This window comes from Prionailurus bengalensis, chromosome C1 (genome assembly GCF_016509475.1).
Source record: "Prionailurus bengalensis isolate Pbe53 chromosome C1, Fcat_Pben_1.1_paternal_pri, whole genome shotgun sequence".
Classification (NCBI taxonomy): domain Eukaryota; kingdom Metazoa; phylum Chordata; class Mammalia; order Carnivora; family Felidae; genus Prionailurus; species Prionailurus bengalensis.
The window spans coordinates 161,335,869-161,356,905 of NC_057345.1; the positions used below are offsets into that span (position 1 = coordinate 161,335,869).

General features: G+C 36.7%; 2 protein-coding genes and 1 pseudogene across 2 annotated transcripts in view; 1 reads left to right on the forward strand and 2 right to left on the reverse strand.

Annotated features, from left to right (window-relative positions):
- Positions 1–21,037, reverse strand: part of SLC25A12 (solute carrier family 25 member 12) — a 208,940-nt gene that overhangs the window by 150,711 nt on the left and 37,192 nt on the right. The window lies entirely within an intron of this gene.
- HAT1 (histone acetyltransferase 1) overlaps positions 1–21,037 on the forward strand; it is a 60,232-nt gene that overhangs the window by 22,023 nt on the left and 17,172 nt on the right. The window contains exons 5-8 of the mRNA XM_043577045.1: positions 9,665–9,844; positions 10,119–10,240; positions 10,741–10,845; positions 11,170–11,276. Of these exons, the coding sequence (XP_043432980.1) occupies positions 9,665–9,844; positions 10,119–10,240; positions 10,741–10,845; positions 11,170–11,276 (514 nt within the window). The remainder of the gene's footprint in view (positions 1–9,664; positions 9,845–10,118; positions 10,241–10,740; positions 10,846–11,169; positions 11,277–21,037) is intronic.
- LOC122482038 lies at positions 17,230–20,977 on the reverse strand (annotated as a pseudogene).

The following is a 21,037-nucleotide window of genomic DNA, read 5'->3' on the forward strand; positions in this document are numbered from 1 at the left end:
AACTCTGCTTTCCATTTGAGTATAAAGCAGGTTTTAAAATTTAAAGGTTTGAGGGAGGAGAAAATCTGTTATATAGTAGCTTTGAAACCACATATTCAGTCTTTAGTTATGGATGTGATTGCCTGCCTATCATGGCAGTTAATGTTTGATCATGATCCTTAGCCTGATCTTTTTCCTGAGTGGTCCTTCTCTATAAAAATGTTCACTCTTATGATCATAGTTGTATTTTGTTTACCAAATACAATTCTGGCCACTAGAATTAGAAGAAGCAACGAACAGATTCTCCACTGGAGCCTCTGGAGGGAGTGTGGCCCTGTTGACACCTGAGTTTAGCTCAGTGATACGGTTTTTAGACTTTGCCTCAAGGCTGTGAAAGAATAAGTTTCTGTTGTTTTAAGCCTCCAAGTTTGTGGTAGTTTGTTATAGCAGCCACAGGAAACTAATATAGATTTTCATACCAGGAAGTGGGGTGCTACTGCAACAAATAACTAAAACTCTAGAAATGTCTTTGGAAATAGGTAATGGGTAGAAACTGGAAGAATTTTGAGGTAGGTGATAGAAAAAGCATTGGCTCCCTTGAAAAGACTGTTGGTAGAAATATGGACATTAAAGGCATTGCTGGTGAGGGCTCAGAACAAAGTTAGAGGCATGAGAGAGAAAGCCAATATCATCATAGAGAATAATGTACCATCACAAACAGTATATTGGTAGAAATAGGAATGTTGAAGGTGCCTCTGTTGAGTCAGAAGGAAAGGAGGAACATGTTATTAGAAAATGAAGGAAAGGAGGGGCGCCTGGGTGGCGCAGTCGGTTAAGCGTCCGACTTCAGCCAGGTCACGATCTCGCGGTCCGCGAGTTCGAGCCCCGCGTCAGGCTCTGGGCTGATGGCTCAGAGCCTGGAGCCTGTTTCCGATTCTGTGTCTCCCTCTCTCTCTGCCCCTCGCCCGTTCATGCTCTGTCTCTCTCTGTCCCAAAAAATAAATAAATGTTGAAAAAAAAATTTAAAAAAAAGAAAATGAAGGAAAGGAGATAGATATTTGTTGTATAGTGCCAGAAAGCCTAGCTGAATTGTGTCCTACACTTATATAGAAAGAATTTATAAGCAGTGAACTTGGATATTTAGCTGAGGAGATTTCCAAGCAAAGGGTTGAAGTTGTGGCCTGGTTTCTTGTGGCTTATTATAAATGTGGGAGGAAAGGGAGAGATTGGAGAAGAACCGTAAAGCATAAAAGATCCACGAATTGATGATTTGGGAGACTCTTAGCCTATCCAGGTTGCAGAAGACACGGAAATTAGGAGATTCATTGTTAGGAAAGCGTGCTGTGGAGAGAAAGCTGAAAGCATGGCTAGATAACTTTTTACTCTTGCTGAGGAGATTAGGCATGTGACTCTTGTATCTCAGTAATCTCAGCAAAAGCCAGGAATAGAGATTGAGTAGAGATCAAGTCCTTTGTAGGACCATCTTGTCTAATGGCATGAACCCTCATGGCATACATAGGTGACCTAGAAGGGTTTTGAGAGTGTTATATCAGCAGAAACACTGCCAGTGTGGACTAACAGGATGAGGAAAGGCAAATGAATTTTCTAAATTCTATAGGTAGGAAACAAGCTGATAACACTACTCAGCTGCAAACATGTACTTCCCTTCGAGAAAAAGGAGTAAGACCCAGAGGGTAGAGCTGCAGGCCACAGTATCCCCAAGTCTTGAAACCTAATGGAATTTGACCTTCTGGATTTTGAAATTGCCTGGTACCAGTGACACCTTTCTTTCTACCATTTCCTTCCTTTTGGAATGGGAAACTCCTTAACTTATCCTGTGCCTGTCCCACTACTGTATTTTAGAAGCAATAACTTGCTTTCTAGTTTCACAGTATCACAGGTGGAAAGGAATTTTGCCTCGTGAAGTATCCTACCCAGAGTCTCACTCATACCTGATTAGATAATGACATTTTGGACTTGAGTTGATGATGGAATGGTTGAAACTTTTGGCAGTGTTGGGATGGGATGAGTGTATTTTGCATGTTTAGGATGGACATGAATCCCTGAGGGACCTTAAGAAAGCTGTATGTTTTCAGACATCTTGGTGGCTCAGTCAGTTAAGTGTCAAATTCCTGATCTCTGCTCAGGTGAGGTGTAGCCTACTTAGGATTCTGTCTCTCTTCTCTGCCCCTTCCTGGCTTGTGTGCATGCTCTCTCTCTTTAAATAAAGTTTAAAAAGAAAAGAAAATTATGTGTTTTAGAGTTCTGTTTCTGCGCATTCCTATTTAAACACACTGAAATTTTTTTTTTCTTTAAGGTTTTGTTTAAATTCCAGTTACCATACAGTGTAATACTAGTTTTAGGTATACAGTATAGTGACTCAGCACTTCCATACATTGTCACCCAGGGCTCATTACATGTGTACTCCTTGATCCCCATCACCTGTTTAACCCATCCCCCCCAACTATCTTCCTTCAAGGCATTGAAACTTTTCATTAAGAATTACTTCACAGAAGGGTGCCTGTGCCTGGGTGGCTCAGTCGGTTAAGCGTCCAACTTCTTCCACTCAGGTCATGATCTTGCGGTTCGTGAGTTTGAGCCCCTCATTAGGCTCTGTGCTGACAGCTCGGAGCCTGGAGCCTGCTTCGGATTCTGTCTCTCCCTCTCTCTCTGCCCCTCCCCTGCTCTCTCTCTCTCTCTCTCTCTCTTTGTCTCTCAAAAATAAACATTAAAAAAAATTAAAACAAAGAATTGAGTTTTTTAAATGAAATGCCATTTTTGTCGCTGAATCACATTTACAAAATTGCAAGTTGCATTCTTATTTTTTAAAAAAAGGTTTTTTTAATGTTTATTTTTGAGAGAGACAGAGTGCCACTGGGGGAGGGGCAGATTAGCAATTAAACCAACTTTTTTAAGGTTTTAAATGGACTTTAAACTTCTGACTTAATTCTTTTGCCAATCTCATGCCCCATCTTTTGTTGGCTAAAACCTCTCCATGACTTGGGACTGGTTGCTTTGGTTCTTTTTATTGTTTAATTTTTAAAATTTTGTTTCATTGTAAAGGACTTGCCCAAATTCACGCAATGCTGTATAAACTAGCATGTAATATAGACTTATTAAAGTGAAGTTTTTCCCTGATCATATGTTTCTTATTAGATTGTTAAATTCTCAGGCCCAGCTAGATACTCTTATTAAAAATGCAGGTAGTAGTTTCCTTGTGTAGTACAAAATATAATATCATTTGAAGATTTTGGTGGTGGTGTTTTTTTTTTTTTTAAGTTCCAGCTGATAATACTGGATTGATTTCTTCCAAAGGAACTATTGACTTAGTTATTGGTAAATCTTTCAAATACTATTTGCAGTGAAATAGCTATGTATTTGCATTGACTTCTAATTGTTCCATTCTTGAAAACCAGGTTTTTCCATTTAGAAGTGCTGTGTTAGGAGTAAGGAATCAATCTTTTATGGTGTCTTTTTGTAGGATTATTTGCTTCATGATTGAAGATGATTTGTATAAATTACATGTTCAAGCAAAGACTTTTTTCCCCTTATAAAAAAAGAATGGGTAGTGGATGTTGGGGGGATGGGCTTACCTCTTCTATCTTAGTTTGTATTGAGATATCACTATGCCTCTATATTCTTGATGCTATAGTGGCAACAAAACAAAATCATTCCTCTCATGGAGCTTGTATTGTAGCTAGGAGGAACAGTCAGTAAACAAAGAGTTTTGTTTGTATGCTTTGTTTTTTAGATTTCCCTTAACATAATACTCTGTAGGTCCATCCATGTTGTTGCAAATGGCAAGATTTCATTTCTTTATGACTGAGTAATATTCCATTGTATGTGTATTTATATATATCCCATCTTTATCTACTCATCTATCAATGGATACTTACAGTGCTTCACATTTTGGCTGTTGTAAATAATGCTGCAGTGAATACAGGGGTGCATGTGTCTCTTCGAATTTGTGTTTTCATCTTCTTCCGATAAATATCCAGAAGTAGAATTCTGGATTGTATAGTAGTTCTGTTTTTAATTTTTTGAGGAACCTTCATACTGTTTTCCATCGTGGCTGCACCAATTACATTTCCACCAACAGTTATGAGGGTTCCCTTTTCTCCACTTTTTAGTATGATGTGATCCCACTTGTTTACTTTAGCTTTTGTTGCCCTTGCCTGAGGAGACTAGTCTGAAATCTATTGCTAAAAACAATGTTAAGGAGTTTATTGCCTATGTTTTCTTAAAGGAGTTTTATGGCTTCGAGTCTTAACATTCAAGTCTTTAATCCATTTTGAATTTATTTTTGTATATGGTGTAAGATAGAGGGTCCAGTTTCATTTTTCTGCATGCAGCTGTCCAGTTTTCCCAATGCCATTTATTGGAGAGACTGTCTTTTCCCATTGTTTATTCTTCTTTGTCATTGATTAATTGACCATATATGCATGGGTTTATTGTTAGGCTTTCTATTCTATTGATCTGTTTTTGTGCCAATACCATACTGTTTTAATTACTATAGCTTTGTAGTCTAGTGTGAAATCAGGGAGCATGATACCTCCAGCTTTGTTGTTCTTTCTCAGGATTGTTTTGGCTGTGCAGGGTCTTTTGTGGGTCCATACAAATTTTAGGATTCTTTGTTCTAGTTCTATGAAAAATGTGGTTGGTATTTTGATGGAGGGTGCATTAATTATAGATTGCTTTGAGTAGTACAAACATGAACACAATATATCTTTCCATTTATTTGTGTTGTCTTCAGTTTCTTTCATCAAGGTCTTATACTTTTCAGAGTCTCCTGCTTTTTCTGAGGTAATTTCATTGCTTTTTAGTGCAAGGGAGTGTAACTAAGATTGCTCAGTCTTGCTAATTGTTAGCATTTCTGGGAAAAGGTTTAGTAGAGAAAGTTGAAATATTTGGGTACAGTTTGTATTATCTGTGAATTTCAATCATCTATTTTATCCTTGTCTTCCACTAATATGGATTGAATTTGAGAGTAGATGAGAGCAAATATTTAAAATTTGCTGGATTCTTTAGCATCTTAAAGAAAATCCTTGTGCACTTATAAAAATTTAATCTTGAGGAAATGAAAAAAATAATCTTTGGTAGACTAATACTTCACTATACTCTTTGATAATTTGGACAGTGTTCTTAGTTTTTGTATTTTATATTTATATTTATTTATATATTTATATATATTTATTTATATTTATATATATAATATATATATTTATATATATTTATATATATTTATATATATATTTATATTTATATATATTTATATATATTTATATATATTTATAAAATATAAAAAGCTTTCAAAAATATATTGAGATTTCTATCTTAGAATTTTATATATGAGCTTATGTAGCAAAATACTAATGCAGTACAAATCAACAGGATACCACTTTTGTTTTTCCAGTAGTGAAAAAGTTCACACTGTTAACTTCTCTAACAACACTCAGATTTCCAGACATGTTGTCGGGTAATGTAAGATTGAGCAAATTAAGCAGATACGGAAATTTTTTGGCTTGTAGTTTGTAGTAGATCTTAGGTAATCTTAGAATTCTAGTCAATGTTATTAAGTCTGCCACTTTAGCCAAGTAAAGGAGCACCTACTTAACAGGCCTTTTTAAATTTTTTTTTCTTTTTTTTTTTTTCAACGTTTATTTATTTTTGGGACAGAGAGAGACAGAGCATGAACGGGGGAGGGGCAGAGAGAGAGGGAGACACAGAATCGGAAACAGGCTCCAGGCTCCGAGCCATCAGCCCAGAGCCCGACGCAGGGCTCGAACTCACGGACCGCAAGATCGTGACCTGGCTGAAGTCGGATGCTTAACCGACTGCGCCACCCAGGCGCCCCTTAACAGGCCTTTTTAAAATCATTATTTCAAAAATAACTCACCATAGACAAATTTATACAAATGATGCTGTTTAGGATAAGATACTAATGACGTCATTTGGTTTTCAAATGTGTATAAATACAAATAAGGTGTAAATATATTTACATCATAGCAGACTACCAGTTATTCTCAGGCACATTGCTTTATGCAGTGATGAGGAAAAGCAAAAATTGCTTTCTGGGAAAATCGCATATATATCTGGGAAAATCGCAAGGTATAGAACATTGGAAGTTGAAATGATCATAATGTGAGATAATGCAATCTAAAACATTTCATCATGACTTACCTAAGAGCTAAATAGTATAATAGTTACCTTTATACTTTCCTTTATATTTATTTATTCAAAAAAATTGTTTTAAATATTTATTTATTTTTGAGAGACAGAGCATGAGCAGGGGAGGGGCAGAGAGAGAAGGAGACACAGAATCCAAAGCAGGCTCCAGGCTCTTAGGTGTCAGCACAGAGCCTGACATGGGGCTCAAACCCACGAACTGTGAGATCATGACCTGAGCCACAGTCAGACGCTCAACTGACTGAGCCACCTAGGCACCCCCCTATACTTTTCTTTTGAAAAAGATATTGCTAAATATTTGGAAAACATTTGTAAGGCATGTCTTTATTAATATATCAGGTTGTATTCTGGATTCTTGATCTATTCATGAATGCTTAATTTCTTATCTATAAGTACATTTTTTCTTTAATTTTAATTGCGGTTTAAAATAATATTCTTGAGGGGCGCCTGGGTGGTGCAGTCGGTTAAGCGTCCGACTTCAGCCAGGTCACGATCTTGCAGTCCGTGAGTTTGAGCCCTGCATCGGGCTCTGGGCTGATGGCTCAGAGCCTGGAGCCTGTTTGTGATTCTGTGTCTCCCTCTCTCTCTGCCCCTCTCCCGTTCATGCTCTGTTTCTCTCTGTCCCAAAAATAAAATTAAAAAAAAAAAAATTAAAAAAAATAATATTCTTGAAAGTAGGGAATTTTTTAGTGATCTTCAGAAATAGAATCGAAGCTTTTAGCAGCAAGCATTGGAACTAAAAGTTTTCAGTTAAGCTTTGATTCTACATGGAATTTAAAAAAGATGAGATGGGGGCGCCTGGGTGGCGCAGTCGGTTAAGCGTCCGACTTCAGCCAGGTCACGATCTCGCGGTCCGTGAGTTCGAGCCCCGCGTCGGGCTCTGGGCTGATGGCTCGGAGCCTGGAGCCTGTTTCCGATTCTGTGTCTCCCTTTCTCTCTGCCCCTCCCCTGTTCATGCTCTGTCTCTCTCTGTCCCAAAAAAAATAAGTAAACGTTGAAAAAAAAAATTAAAAAAAAAAAAAAGATGAGATGGGGTGCCTGGCTAGCTCAGTCACTGTAGCGTGCAACTCTTGATCCAGGGATTGTGATTTCAAGCCTCATGTTGGGTGTAGAGCCTACTAAAATAAAGAAAAAAACAAATAAAAATATTTAAAAATTTTTTAAATGATGAGATGGGTTTTTCTTTAATGACGATTTTTATTATCTGGCCAGTAATCCAATATGAAAAATGAATATTTAACTGAACTAAATTAGTAAAGAGTACAGATTTCTAAGACAGGGTGGTTATGGGATATTTTCCTTAAAAGAGTATATTTAGTAGATAAGAGCCATTTGGTTTTATGCGATGTATTTTTTGTAATATATCCGATACATGTTTTTTCTAACCTATTATATGTAATAGATTCCTTGTTTTTAAACTTACTCTTTTATTCTTCTGTAAAAGTTCTTAAATGTTATGAACTTGCCCAGAGCCAAGTATTTATTTGAAGATATTTATTACGGTAAATAGGTATCCCTTGAAGGCTGAACGTTAAACATTAACTCTCTTTCAGCTTTATTGAGCTCAGACCTTTGGGTTTTTCTGTCTTCCACCAGAACTGCTACTTGAAACTTAGTTTCTACGTTTGATGCAAGATACGTGAAGTTATTCGATCATACTTTGCAATGCCTTGTTAAGAAGACAGGATATAGGGAATGTTTTTAAAATTTACAATTATACTATAAATGCTTTGAAGTGTTTTCTTTTAAACTGATAGGTTATAAGCCTTTTTATTTAAAAGTAATATTTCTTGACTTTTTTTAACTTGGACTAAAATTATACTACTTCACCTGTCACTACTTTGGATTTTAATTGCCATACATCAGACTGCTTAAAACTATTCCTTATTGTTACAGTTTCCTCTTGTACTTATTGAGGTTGTACATATTCTATAAAATATGTTTAAGATGGTTTCTTCACATTAGATGGCACTTTAAACAAAAAATATCAAATGCAGTTTATTTGATCTTGAAGGTGAATGAACTGCAAGGACCGATGTACGCATTACAAATAAGCTGTTGGGCATAATATTGAAGAGCTATGTTTTAAATAATAGCTCTTCTTTTTTTATAGCTATAAACAAGTTATGTATAAATGTTGGTGGTAGCAGAGCATTAAAATAATAAAACTTGTTTGTGATAAACTCCATCCTTGGTTCTCTATCCTAAATTGTAACTGAATGATAATAAAGTGCTATTCATCTGCAGGTGCATTGCTTCTACTTAGTTAAAAGATGGTTGAAAGGACAGGAATTAGTAGCATGTTGTATTAGCCTTTTGTAGTGTATTTTGTCCTAAGCATCTTAATTTCCCTGTTTTGAATGCTAAGTAGCAAGGGTCTTGGTTTAGAACTAATACCCATCATGCATGTAAACGGTATGAAAGAGCTGCTTAGTAAGTTAACACAAAGTGTTCTTGTGTCAGTCCTTGTGGAAATAGATACAATACAAACATTACAGCTGAACTCACGGCAAACTCCATTAAGTAAAAACCTGGCCTCATTGTTCAAGAAAAAGTTTGAATAGAATGCAAGCTCATTTTGTTGAATGTAATGTCAGGCTTTTAGGGACTGTATTGAGGGATAAGGTTTTGTTAAGTTGAGACCAATTCATTAAGTTTTATTGCCTGGTGAGAAGCAGTAATACTTTATTGTAAGACTTCATCAAATATTCATGGTTAAAGAGAAGTAGTAAATGTATTCAATCAAGTGGTCTTTTGGGGTTTTGAAAGGGATTATGAAGTCTGCTCAGCTGATAGTTTTAACATTCATTGAGGTTGTTTAACAAGGGTAATTTTAGTCTCTGAGTTTAATTTTGTTGTCCAGGCTTGTCTCTTTCTACTGTCACAAATCCAAGTCTGTAAAATTTGTGTCACATTATAGGGATGAGTGGATAATCTGTCCATTCATATAAATTATGTATGTCTTAAGTGGGCATATTTTTTAAATTGTCATCTTAATATTGAGTTTAGTGTATGAAGGAGTTACGACCTACTTGTTAATGTAAGTTTGCTGTTCGTTTGGTCAGACTGTAGCCTCCCCTTACTACTGCTTGTGATCTTGGATAATATGGTCTCCTTGACACTCATAAAATAATAAGCGGTTTTTTGTTTGGGCCAGTTCCAATTGTCCTGAAGGGATATGGTCAGCATTTTCTATATGATGTTAGAAATTTCAGTAGCATTGCCCTCATTCTTGCACCTGATTTCAGGCTACCTGCCTCTTCTTTTTTACTTCTGTATTATGCTTATGTTCATCTCCGATTTGTGTGGTAGTAGTCTCTTGTGCACATGAAACTCATCCTTTCTCATTTCTCCGTGTGTCTTCTTCTTTAGTTTAACTGGGAACTTCATTTTTGTGATTTTTGTGGGTTTTGTCCATTTCAAAGAAATTAAGTATAATCAACTAAAAGTCAAATTTGTTATTAATGTTTTCTTATGTCCTTTAACCTCTGTTCCTTAGGCAGACGATGTTGAGGGCAAAATTAGACAAATCATCCCACCTGGATTTTGTACAAACACGAATGACTTTCTCTCTTTGCTGGAAAAAGAAGTCGATTTCAAGCCGTTTGGAACCTTACTTCATACATACTCTGTTCTCAGTCCAACAGGAGGGGAAAACTTTACCTTTCAGATATACAAGGTAAAGATAAACCTAAATATTTCTTGGGTGAAAGTACTTCATTTGCCTGAAACCGGTGTGCTGTTTTGTTGTGTTATTTTCAGTGACTCATTCTAAGTTCAGGAAACAAGTTTCAGTCAGCATTAAAAACAAAGATCTATTTTGTGTGTGTGTCTGTGTACACATCTTAATCTGAGACTTCTAAACATTTTCCCACAGGATAGTTTTGTGTTCTGCAGACTTTCACTTACCTCTGTGATGAGTTTCACCTGACTTTTCCTGGCTTTTTCCCTAGGCTGACATGACATGTAGAGGCTTTCGAGAATATCATGAAAGGCTTCAGACCTTTTTGATGTGGTTTATTGAAACTGCTAGCTTTATTGACGTGGATGATGAAAGATGGCACTACTTTCTAGTGTAAGTACAGTTCTAAAGCAACAGTAGACCTTATTACCTCCACAAAGCCAGCATTTTAATTGTGGCGGCCCAATTATTGGGACAGTATAATGATATTTTTCCCAGGAAAGAAAAACTATTGTTTATGAGGCTTGAGTTTTCCTTCATTATGCTTTCGGAGACCTTGAGAATAGAGCTGAATTAAATGCTGTTGTCCGTTAGGGCCCTGAATGTAGGCTTAAACAGTAAAATGAGCTTTGCCTGTGTTTTCTTTTACTTGCCACCTATTCATCTTTATAATAGGCAAGTGCACTGAAGTGATGTAAAGAGGTCTGATTTATCCAAGTTGCTGCACACCAATTAAGTGAATTGTACATTCAGAACATAGCAGGTGTACCCATTGGGCCCTCACAGAGTAGCTTGCTGACACTGAAAATTCAGTCGGAGAATGGAAAAGAAAATGGACACTGCATGGGAGCGCGACTGTAATTGACCTGCTTGGCTTTCTGTTTTATCTGCAGATTTGAGAAGTATAATAAGGATGGAGCTACGCTCTTTGCGACCGTAGGCTACATGACAGTCTATAATTACTATGTGTACCCAGACAAAACCCGGCCACGTGTAAGGTAATTGGCGGTATAACACGTGCCTTGTCTTTTATTTCAGAAGAAGGAACTGCTGAAGTTTCCAATACTTGTTATAATAGTGTTGATTTGTTTAAAAAAATCGCCATTATTCATTGGCTATGTACTGATTTATTTCATTGTTCCCTTTGAAACAGTGTGGAAGATTAAACCAATTTTGCGTATCTTGATAATTTTTGGATTTCTGGGAGGTTGATTGAAAAAAACCACACTAACTTTAAAATGTTCTTAATGCTATAGTGATTTGCAATTCTTAAACGGATCATGTTATGATATTTTAATTTTAAAATCATTTCTTTACTGTAGTCAGATGCTGATACTGACTCCATTTCAAGGTCAAGGCCATGGTGCTCAACTTCTTGAAACAGTTCATAGATACTACATTGCATCTCCTTCTGTTCTTGATATTACAGGTATGTGAAATTTGATTTGTTACTGAAAGAGCCTTTCTTAAAGAATCTGTTCTTTACTGATTAATTTTATTTTTGTCAAAAAATAACTATTCTGGTTTTTTAAAATTGTTTTTAATGCTTATTTATTTTTGAGGGTGGGGGAGGGAGACAGAGAATCCAAAGCAGGATCCATTCTGTCAGTGCAAAGCCCGACATAGGGCTCAAGCCCACAAACCATAAGATCATGACCTGAGTTGAAGTCGGATGCTCAACTGGCTGAGCCACCCAGGCATCACAAAAATAACTATTCTGTTTTGTTTTGTTTTATTTATTTATTTATTTATTTATTTATTTATTTATTTATTTATTTTAACGTTTATTCATTTTTGAGACAGAGACAGAGCATGAATGGGGGAAGGTCAGAGAGAAAGGGAGACACAGAATCCGAAATAGGCTCCACGCTCTGAGCTGTCAGCACAGAGCCCGACACGGCGCTCAAACTCACGGACCGCGAGATCGTGACCTGAGCTGAAGTCGGACGCCCAACCGACTGCGCCACCCAGGCGCCCCATCAACTATTCTGTTTTAAATAGCAGCATTCTCTTGGGGTCTTTTTGGAACTGTGTGAAGATGGCTTATGGTTACATTTTAAATTATACACCTTTGGTGGGATTGGATTATATATCTAAGTAAAGTGCTTTATGAATTGAACAACTTGAAGATAATGAACTGAATATATATTGGGAAATTGTGGTTAGGCATAGGTACTTTGTAAGTGTGGTATGATTTTAGTTGTTCAGTTCATTTGCCCAACCATTGCATTGCTCACAGGCCCTGCTCTAATTTTCATGTAGAGAAAGAATATTCTGAGCCTCACGAAGAAAGAAAAACCTAGGCAAATCGTTCCTGAATAGAATACACTTTTTTTTTTAATGTTTATTTATTTTTGAGAGAGAGCATGAGAGTGAAGGGGCTGGGGGAGGACAGAAGATCTGAAGCTGGCTCTGCATTAACAGAAGCGAGCCCTATGCAGGGCTCAGACTCATGAACCATGAGATCATGGCCTGAGCCGAATGAAGTCAGACAGGTAACCAACTGAGCCATCCAGGCACCCCTAGAATACACATTTAAAAAAAATTTTTTTTAATGTTTTATTTGTTTTAGAGAGAGACCGAGTAAGAGTGGGGGAGGGGCAGAGAGAGAGGGAGACACAGAATCCATGAAGCAGGCTCCAGGCTCCGAGCTGTTAGCACAGAGCCCAACACAGGGCTCGAACCCATGAACCACAAGATCATGACCTGAGCTGAAGTTGGATGCCCAACTGACTGAGCCACCCAGGAGCCCAGAGAATACACATTTCTTAAAACATGTGTTTTATATCCCTAAAATGCACACCTTCACAACAGTAGTTTATAAGGCAAAATGCAGGCCTATTTGTTTTGGATACATCTTTCATTGTGAATTAGCCAGAGTCATCATTAGATGGGGTTACAGATGATAGTGTGTAACATGTGAACTACCAAAGAACTGAGTGGCTGGAACATTGATGTTATTGTTATTTTCTTCTCCCTGAGTAACACCGTTTCAGATTTGTTACTCATACAGTTGCTGATTAAACTGAAAGTCACCCCCCTCCTTTTTTTTCATGAAAAATACTATATCGGATATTCACATCCAAATTAGGTCTTACATTTTATTAATTCTATAATAGTTGGAGTACATTTTTGTTTTTGAAGCTGTAGTACCTAACACATACTAAAATGTTAGTTTTTTTAAAAAACCCTGTTTTGGAATTTTATCAATTTGTTTAAAGATACCAAAAAAAAAAAAGTACTGGATGTGGGACTAACAAAAATATAAGTAGGCTTTTGAAAAAAAAAAATATACACACACACACACACACACACACACACACAGAGGCTAATAGGCAGATTAGTAGTCTTTCATGTAATGTAGGGGTTTCACTTGTCCAGAGTAAACAAAATTAAAGTTACTGCAAAACAGATTCTGAATTGATCCTGTAGATTAATAAAAAACTAGAGGGAAAGCATTTGCTTTTAAAAGGGAGTTCCATATTTAAATTATCTTTTCATCTGACTTTTGTGCTACTGTGAAATGGGTTAGAAATTTGGAAGATAAAGAAGTAACTGCTTAAGTTAGTTTGTATCAAAAGTTATAAATTGTTTAAGTGATACCTTCACTGGCTAAGTGAAAAATTATAGGGACAATAAAAGTGATGACACTTGTTAAATAAGCTGAAAATTATTTGGCTTCTGTTTACTCTATAGAGCTTAGACTTGGTGCTAAACGAAGGGACTTTTTTGGTGATTTTAATCTGGAGACTTAGAGTTCACATAAGTAGTCTTTGTCTTCTCTAGTGGGTAATGTGCCAGCAGGGGTTGTTTCTATGAAGCCTCTTAACCATTTTCTTCTGTCTACTCCAACCAATAAAGTCCTTGATACTTAGCACCAATTAGCAGATAAAGAATTTTATTTCTTAAATCTCAGTGAAGAGTCATCAATAGTGTAGCCTTTATTCATTGCAAACTGAAGTCTCCAGAGAGAAAAGGCTAAACGTGCTAAAGGACTTCTGAATTTGAAAACTAGGTATCAGCTTTTATTTTCAGCGTTAACAGTTCTCAGCATTATAAATTACTAAAAATGCCTTATCAGCTGTTCTCGTTAAGACATTTCTTTTAGATTTCCATACCCAGTCTTTTTTAAAAAAGAAAACATAATTTTCCACTTTTTAGTCATTTTAGTTGCCTGTTTCTCCATTATTTTGTATATATATTTTTACCTTTGTTGATCTTTAGTAGGTTCTTGATCTTCCTTTGCAACCCTGAATATTCTTTATATTGAGATGGCCTTTTGCTTACTTGATTTACAGTCTGATATGGTAATAATTAAGTTAACATTGATGGGCCTATGTTACAGGATAGACAGGTGGTTGTGGTGTAATTGCCACTCATTTTCTTTTTTTTTAGCACTTAATTTTAAAGCAAAATATTGGAAGATAGTTCTTTATATCATCTGCACCTTCCTATTCAGGATGTCACTATCTTAAGATAAAGCATTTGAATACACCTCAGTTGTATGACCTTATAAATATAATCAGTGATTTATTTCTTCTAAAGTTCTGAAGAGAATTGAATTTAGCAATAGAAATTGATCTTGCAGGGGCACCTGGGTGGCTCAGTCGGTGAAGCGTCTGACTTCAGCTCAGGTCACTATCTCGAGGTCCGTGAGTTCGAGCCCCGCATCGGGCTCTGGGCTGATGGCTCGGAGCCTGGAGCCTGCTTCCGATTCTGTGCCTCCCTCTCTCTCTGCCCCTCCCCCGTTCATGCTCTGTCTCTCTCTGTCTCAAAAATAAATAAACATTAAAAAAAATTAAAAAAAAAAAGAAATTGATCTTGGGCTGGAATATATATCAGTATTACTAATCTATCAGTAGTGTATTAAGAGCTAATTATAACTGTCCTTTAAATGTCCCTTTATAGTACTGGAATAGAATATTTTAGAATATTGTCTGTAAAATTTTTATACTTAGGTGATTTGTGTTATCTGATTTCATATGGTTTTTTATCTCTAATATAACATTAATATGGAGAGGTTTTTATTTTATTATTATTTTTTTAATGTTTATTTTTGAGAGAGAGTACACACACATGGGGCAGAAAGAGGGAGACAGAGAATCCGAAGCAGGCTTAGAGCTCTGAGCTGTCAGCACAGACCCCAACACAGGGCCCAAACCCACAAACTGTGAGATCATGACCTGAGACAAAGTTGGATGCTCAATTGACTGAGCCATCCAGGCGCCCCTGGAAAATTTTTCTTTTTAAATTTTTTTTTTTAACGTTTATTTTTGAAGGAGAGACAGAGCATGAGCGGAGGAGGGGCAGAGAGAGAGAGGGAGACACAGAATCCAAAGCAGGCTCCAGGCTCTGAGCTGTCAGGGCGCAGGGCTCAAACTCACGAACAGTGAAATCATGACCTGAGCCCAAGTCAGAAGCTTAACCGACTGAGCCACCCAGGCACCCCTGGAGAGATTTTTAAAAAATGATAGAAGAGCACTTATGTTGTTAGATAATGTATTTAATTTGGAAAAAAACTCAATTTTTTATTTTGAATGTGACTGTAGATTTAAACTCAAGCAAATTTCATCTTTTATTTATTTATTTATTTATTTATTTATTTTTTTCAACGTTTATTTATTTTTGGGACAGAGAGAGACAGAGCATGAACGGGGGAGGGGCAGAGCGAGAGGGAGACACAGAATCGGAAACTGGCTCCAGGCTCTGAGCCATCAGCCCAGAGCCTGACGCGGGGCTCGAACTCCCGGACCGCGAGATCGTGACCTGGCTGAAGTCAGACGCTTAACCGACTGCGCCACCCAGGCGCCCCGTCAAGCAAATTTCATCTTTTAAATGTGTTGCTTTTCTTTGTAGCAGAGAAACAAAGGAATTGAAAGATGTCACAGATTACTGAGTGTCACCATTTTAAGTTCATTTTCAGTCTGACATTTTTGGTTAAAGTTCTTACAGATTGAAATGGTGACTTGCCTCCTTATATTGTCAGTCTATCACAGCTTATGTAAAACTAAATGGAAATTTTTTGTATGTTTTTCTGAATTACAAGAAAATTTCTGATAGGAATGTAGTATGAGTTTTTAGATTTTTCTCAACTGTAATTCTATTTTCTATGTTTTTTCCCTAATATTCTGAGGCTATAGAGGTTACTTAAGCTGTCACTCATACTAAATTTTATTTTGAATTAATATTAGCGAAAACAGTGTTTTTCTAAACAGATTAGAAGAGGTAGACTTGAAAAAATTGACATTAAATAAGTTTGAACCTCATCTGTTAGTACTGAAATTTTTTAAAGAGATGCTTGCTTGAGAGTATGTCATTTAGTAGAGGTTTAATTAAAGCAATTTTATTGAGGTATGATTTGCATACCATCAAATTCACCCATTTTAGGCATACAGTTCAGTGAGTTTTAGTGTATCTGCCTAGTTTTACAGCCATCACCACAGTCCTGTTTTAGAAAATTTCTATCACAGTTAAAAGACCCCACATGTCCATTTGCAGTCAGTCCCTGTTCCCAGTCTCTTAAATGAGGTCTGTGATCCATTTTGAGTTAATTTTTGTATATTATATAAGTTTCTAAATTCATCCTTTTACATATGGCTATCCAGTTGATGCAGTGCCATTTGTTTAAAAGACTGGTTTTTTTTCCTCCATTGAATTGCCTTGATACTTATGTTGAAAATCAGTTGATCATAAATGGGAAGAGTTATTTCTAGATTCTGAGAGTCAATGTATGTCTGTCCTTATGCCAGTATCATACTATCTTGATTAGTTTACTATAGCTTTATGTTGAGTTTTTGTTTTTTTTTTATTATGTGAAATTTAATCCACCAAATATGTACATTGAGTTTGTGGAGTGTGGTTTTCCTGGGTGCTGCAGAAGTTTCTTGAAATGATCAATGAGTAGGGTTAAAAATGGATACTGGCCCTGCCCAGGTAGCTAGGAATGGGGTAGGGAAGGGCAGAGAGAGGAAGCCTCAATTAGAGGGGACTGGCTGGGGACAACCATGACCTTTAAGGACCTGGAGTATAGCCTCTGTGAGTGAGCCCCCAGTCAACACAGTCTGGGGCTGGTGTTGCAAGTTTATTAGTAGCTGACCCCAGCACAACCGCCCCATAAGGTGCAATCTACCTGACAAATGAAAACTTCTTAACCCGTTTCCTATACATTCCTTCTACCCCCCAACAGAGGTTTAAATTCTTAAAACAGGACCACTCTAATGGTTACATAGGAAACACAGTCCTCATCTTTTTGTCTCAAGGGTAGCAGCTGTTCCCTCTCCAGCCAGCCCCCCAGCTCGCCTTTTCCCCCAATTATTTATGTGTTAAGATGATGAAGAGGAGGACCCAGGCCATAGGGAGACTCCTACTTCTGAGGGGCTGCTTCAGTGGTGCCAGGGCATAGAGTGGGCAAGACATAGCAGATGTCCTGGCAAAAGGGCCCAGTTGCCTGGTATTTCCGCCAACAGGCCTTGCTTACTTATTAGGGTAAGGGATTGCATTTGTTTTCCTGATAAAGTTGCATCCTCTTTTGCTTTTCTTGCCTCTTCTTTCTTCCTGGTGACCTGCTGCACTCCTTTCTGCTCTTTCTGATTGATCTCCGGCCAGGTGAGGTCAGCCTTGGCCTAGTCTGTCTTCCCAATAAATGCATTTTAATGCGATGCTTTTTTGCTTTCTCCCTGTCTTCTTTTTCTTTCCTTGAAAGCTCCTTGGGCTTGTCCAGATACACTTGTGTGACCTTTCTAATTATCTGTGCCACCCAGTTGTGGTTCTTGATGTTGATGAGCCCTTCCACACCTTTGCTGGTGGTCATCTTCATCATCCTTACTCTCTTCTGAGGCTAGAGATTTCTTCTTCTTTTTGGAGTCACCTGCAGCCTCATCACCTTCTTATCTTGCTTCTCCTCTTCCCTGGCCTTTTGCTTTCCAGCCTAAAGATGTGCATCATTCTCCTTGGGGCTCATGTACTGCTGGCTAGGCCTTTGTGGCCTCCCTTTCTCTCTTAAGTATCATGGCTCCAGCAACAGCAGTACCTCAGCCTTTCTTTATATTGAGTTTTGAAATCAGAAAGTGAAATTTCTCTAGTCATGTTTGTTCTTTTTCAAAATTGTTTCGGTTATATAGGATCCCTTGTGTTTTCATAGAAATTTCTATTTCTGTTTTCTACTTACTTGATTTCCACATTAACTTTTATTATTTTCTTCTTATTTGGGTTCAATTTGCTCTTATTCTAATGAAGACTGAAACTTAGGTTTTTTATTTGATTTGATGTCTTTTCTAATGCAGAATTTTAAATATATAAGTACTTTCATATTTATATACAACATGTATTTTCATAAGTTATGCTTTTATTCAGTTCAAAATACCTGTTTTTTTAATTTTTTTTTTTTTTTTTAATTTTTTGAGAGAGAGAGGCAGCATGAGGACAGGAGGGGCAGAGAGAGAGGGAGACACAAAATCTGAAGCAGGCTCCAGGCTCTGAGCTGTCAGCACAGAACCCAACGTGGGGCTCAAACTTGTGAACCACAAGATCATGACCTCAGCCAAACTGAACTCATAACCCTGAGATCAAGAGTCGCATGGTTTACCTACTGAGCCAGCCAGGCGCCCAGTTCAAAATCTCTTCCAATAGCATTTTGGTTCATGGTTTATTCAGAAGTATGTTTTATTTCTAAATATCGTAGATTCCCAAATTTCCGTCTGTTGTTGATATCTAATTCTATTGTTGTTAGAGAACATACTTTGTAACTTCAGTTCTTTTTCATTTATTGAATTTTAATTTATACTTTACCTTAGGGTCCCTAAACTCTTTCTTTAAAATGTGAAGCAATAAATACCTTATGTTTTGCAAGCCATGTATGTTCTCTGTAACCATGGTGAGATTTGGTCCATGGGCCATTGTTTACTAATTTTTTGCCCAACATGTGGTCTTGCTGGAGAATGTTCCATGTGTGCTTGAAAGGAATGTGTATTCTGCTGTTGTTGGGTGAAATGATACCTAACTACCAGATAGGTCAAGTTAGTTGATAGAGTTCTTCATGCCTTCTCTATATTTGCTGATTTTCTGTCTAGTTGTTCTGTCCGTTATTGGGTAGTATTGAAATTTCCAACTATTTTTATTGAATTATCTATTTCTTCCTTAATTCTGTCAGCTTTTATTTTATGTATTTTGGGCCTCTGTTGTTGTCTATGTGTTTATAATTGTTAACATCTTCATGAATTAATTTGTCATTATAAAATGTGCCCTTTTTTCTCATTTTTTTTTTGTCTTAAACTGTTTTTTTCCCAATTGTTTTTTATTTTAGTAATGCTTAAACTCATCCTTTGACTTTCAGCTTTCGAATCCAAAATGTTTCTGTTGTAGATAGCATATCGTTGGATCTTTTTTTATCCAGTCTGACAATCTCTGCTTCGTTATTGGAATGTTTAATGTATCTACATTTAATGTAATTATTGCCGTGGTTAGAATTATGCCTTCCATTTGCTACTTGTTTTCTGAATGTTGCTTTTTGTTGTTCTTCTTTTGTTTCTTTTTTGCTACCTTTTTGTTTAAGTTTATTTTGAGAGAGAGGTGAGAGTGCCCGCCCACAAGCGGGGGAGGGGCAGAGAGAAGGAGAGAGAATCCCAAGCAGGTTCCTCACCATCAGCGCAGAGCCCAGTGTGGGGCTCAAACTCAAGAACTGTGAGATCACGACCTGAGCCAAGATTTTAAGAGTCAGATGCTTAACCGACTGAGCCACCCAGGCACCCCATTGACATATATATTACATCCTTGTACATTAGAAACCAAACGTTGGTTTTATAATTATTTTTTCATGTAATTTTTTTTTAAACCAGTTGAGAGGAGAAAAGAGAAAAAAATTATACGAACTTTTATATTTCATAATTAACAGGGTTCTTTTCTTCATATAGATTTGATGTATCATGTTCTTTTAATCTAAAGAACTTTTTTTTACTATTTCTTGTACGGTCTGTTAGCAACACTTTCTCTTTCCTTTTCTGAGAATATCTTTATTTCAACTTCATTTTGAAGGATATTGCTGGATATAGAATTCTTTAACAGTTATTTTTCTTTCAGTACTTTGCATGTATCACCCCACTGACTTCTGGCTGTCTATGGTTTCTGATGAGTTGTTTTCCTCTTATTGCTTTCAAGATTTTCTTTTTGCCTCTGGCTTTTGACAGTCTGTACTTCATTTGTTTTGTTCACTGTTGATTTCATCATCTGTGTACATTCCTAATAGACCATAATTTCATACCAAACTGATACAGTGACAGAATTTCACTTACCATTTTTAATCCATTGTATAATATTTAATTAATGATTACATGGATACGATGTTAATGTCACATGGAAACATTAAGGTGTTTAGTTCATATGGATTGAATGAATGGAGGATTGGATAATGACTCAGAATTATAAAACATTACCCCTTGCTCAGACTTTTTTTTTTATAAACAGCTTTATTGAGATATAGTTAACATATTCTGCAATTCACTTAAAGTGTACAATTTTTAAGTGATATTTATAGTGCAGCCATTACCATAATCTAATTTTGGAATGTTCCATTCTCCCAAAATAGAAGCCCACTACTCATTAGCAGTCACTCCTTTCCTCATTCACCCCCTACCACCTATACCCCTCCAGCTCTAGGCAACCACTAATCTATTTTAGTCTATAGATTTGCCTATTCTTGACATTGAAGTCATATAATAATACGATGCTTCTTTCACTTGATGTGTTTTCAAGGTTCATCCTTATTATAGCATAGGTTAGTACTTCATTTCTTTTTATTGCCAAAGAATATTCCATTGTGTGGATATACCAAATTTTATTTATCCATTTATCAATTGATGTACATTTGGGTTGTTTCAACTTTTTGCCTCTTATGAATAGTGCTACTGTGAATATTTGTTTAGAAGTTTTTCGGTGGACCTATGTTTCATATCTCTTGGGTACATACCTAGGTGTAGAAATGGTCAAAAACCTGGTAACTGTGTTTTACCTCTTGAGGAACCACCAGATTATTTTCCAAAGTGGCTGTACCATTTTACATTTCCACCAGTAGAATGAAGGTTTCAATTTCTCCACACCTTCATCAATATTTCTTATTGTCTTTTTTATTCTAGTCATTCTAGTGGACGTGGAATGGTATTTCATTGTGGTTTTGGTGTGCATTTTCTTGTGGCTAAT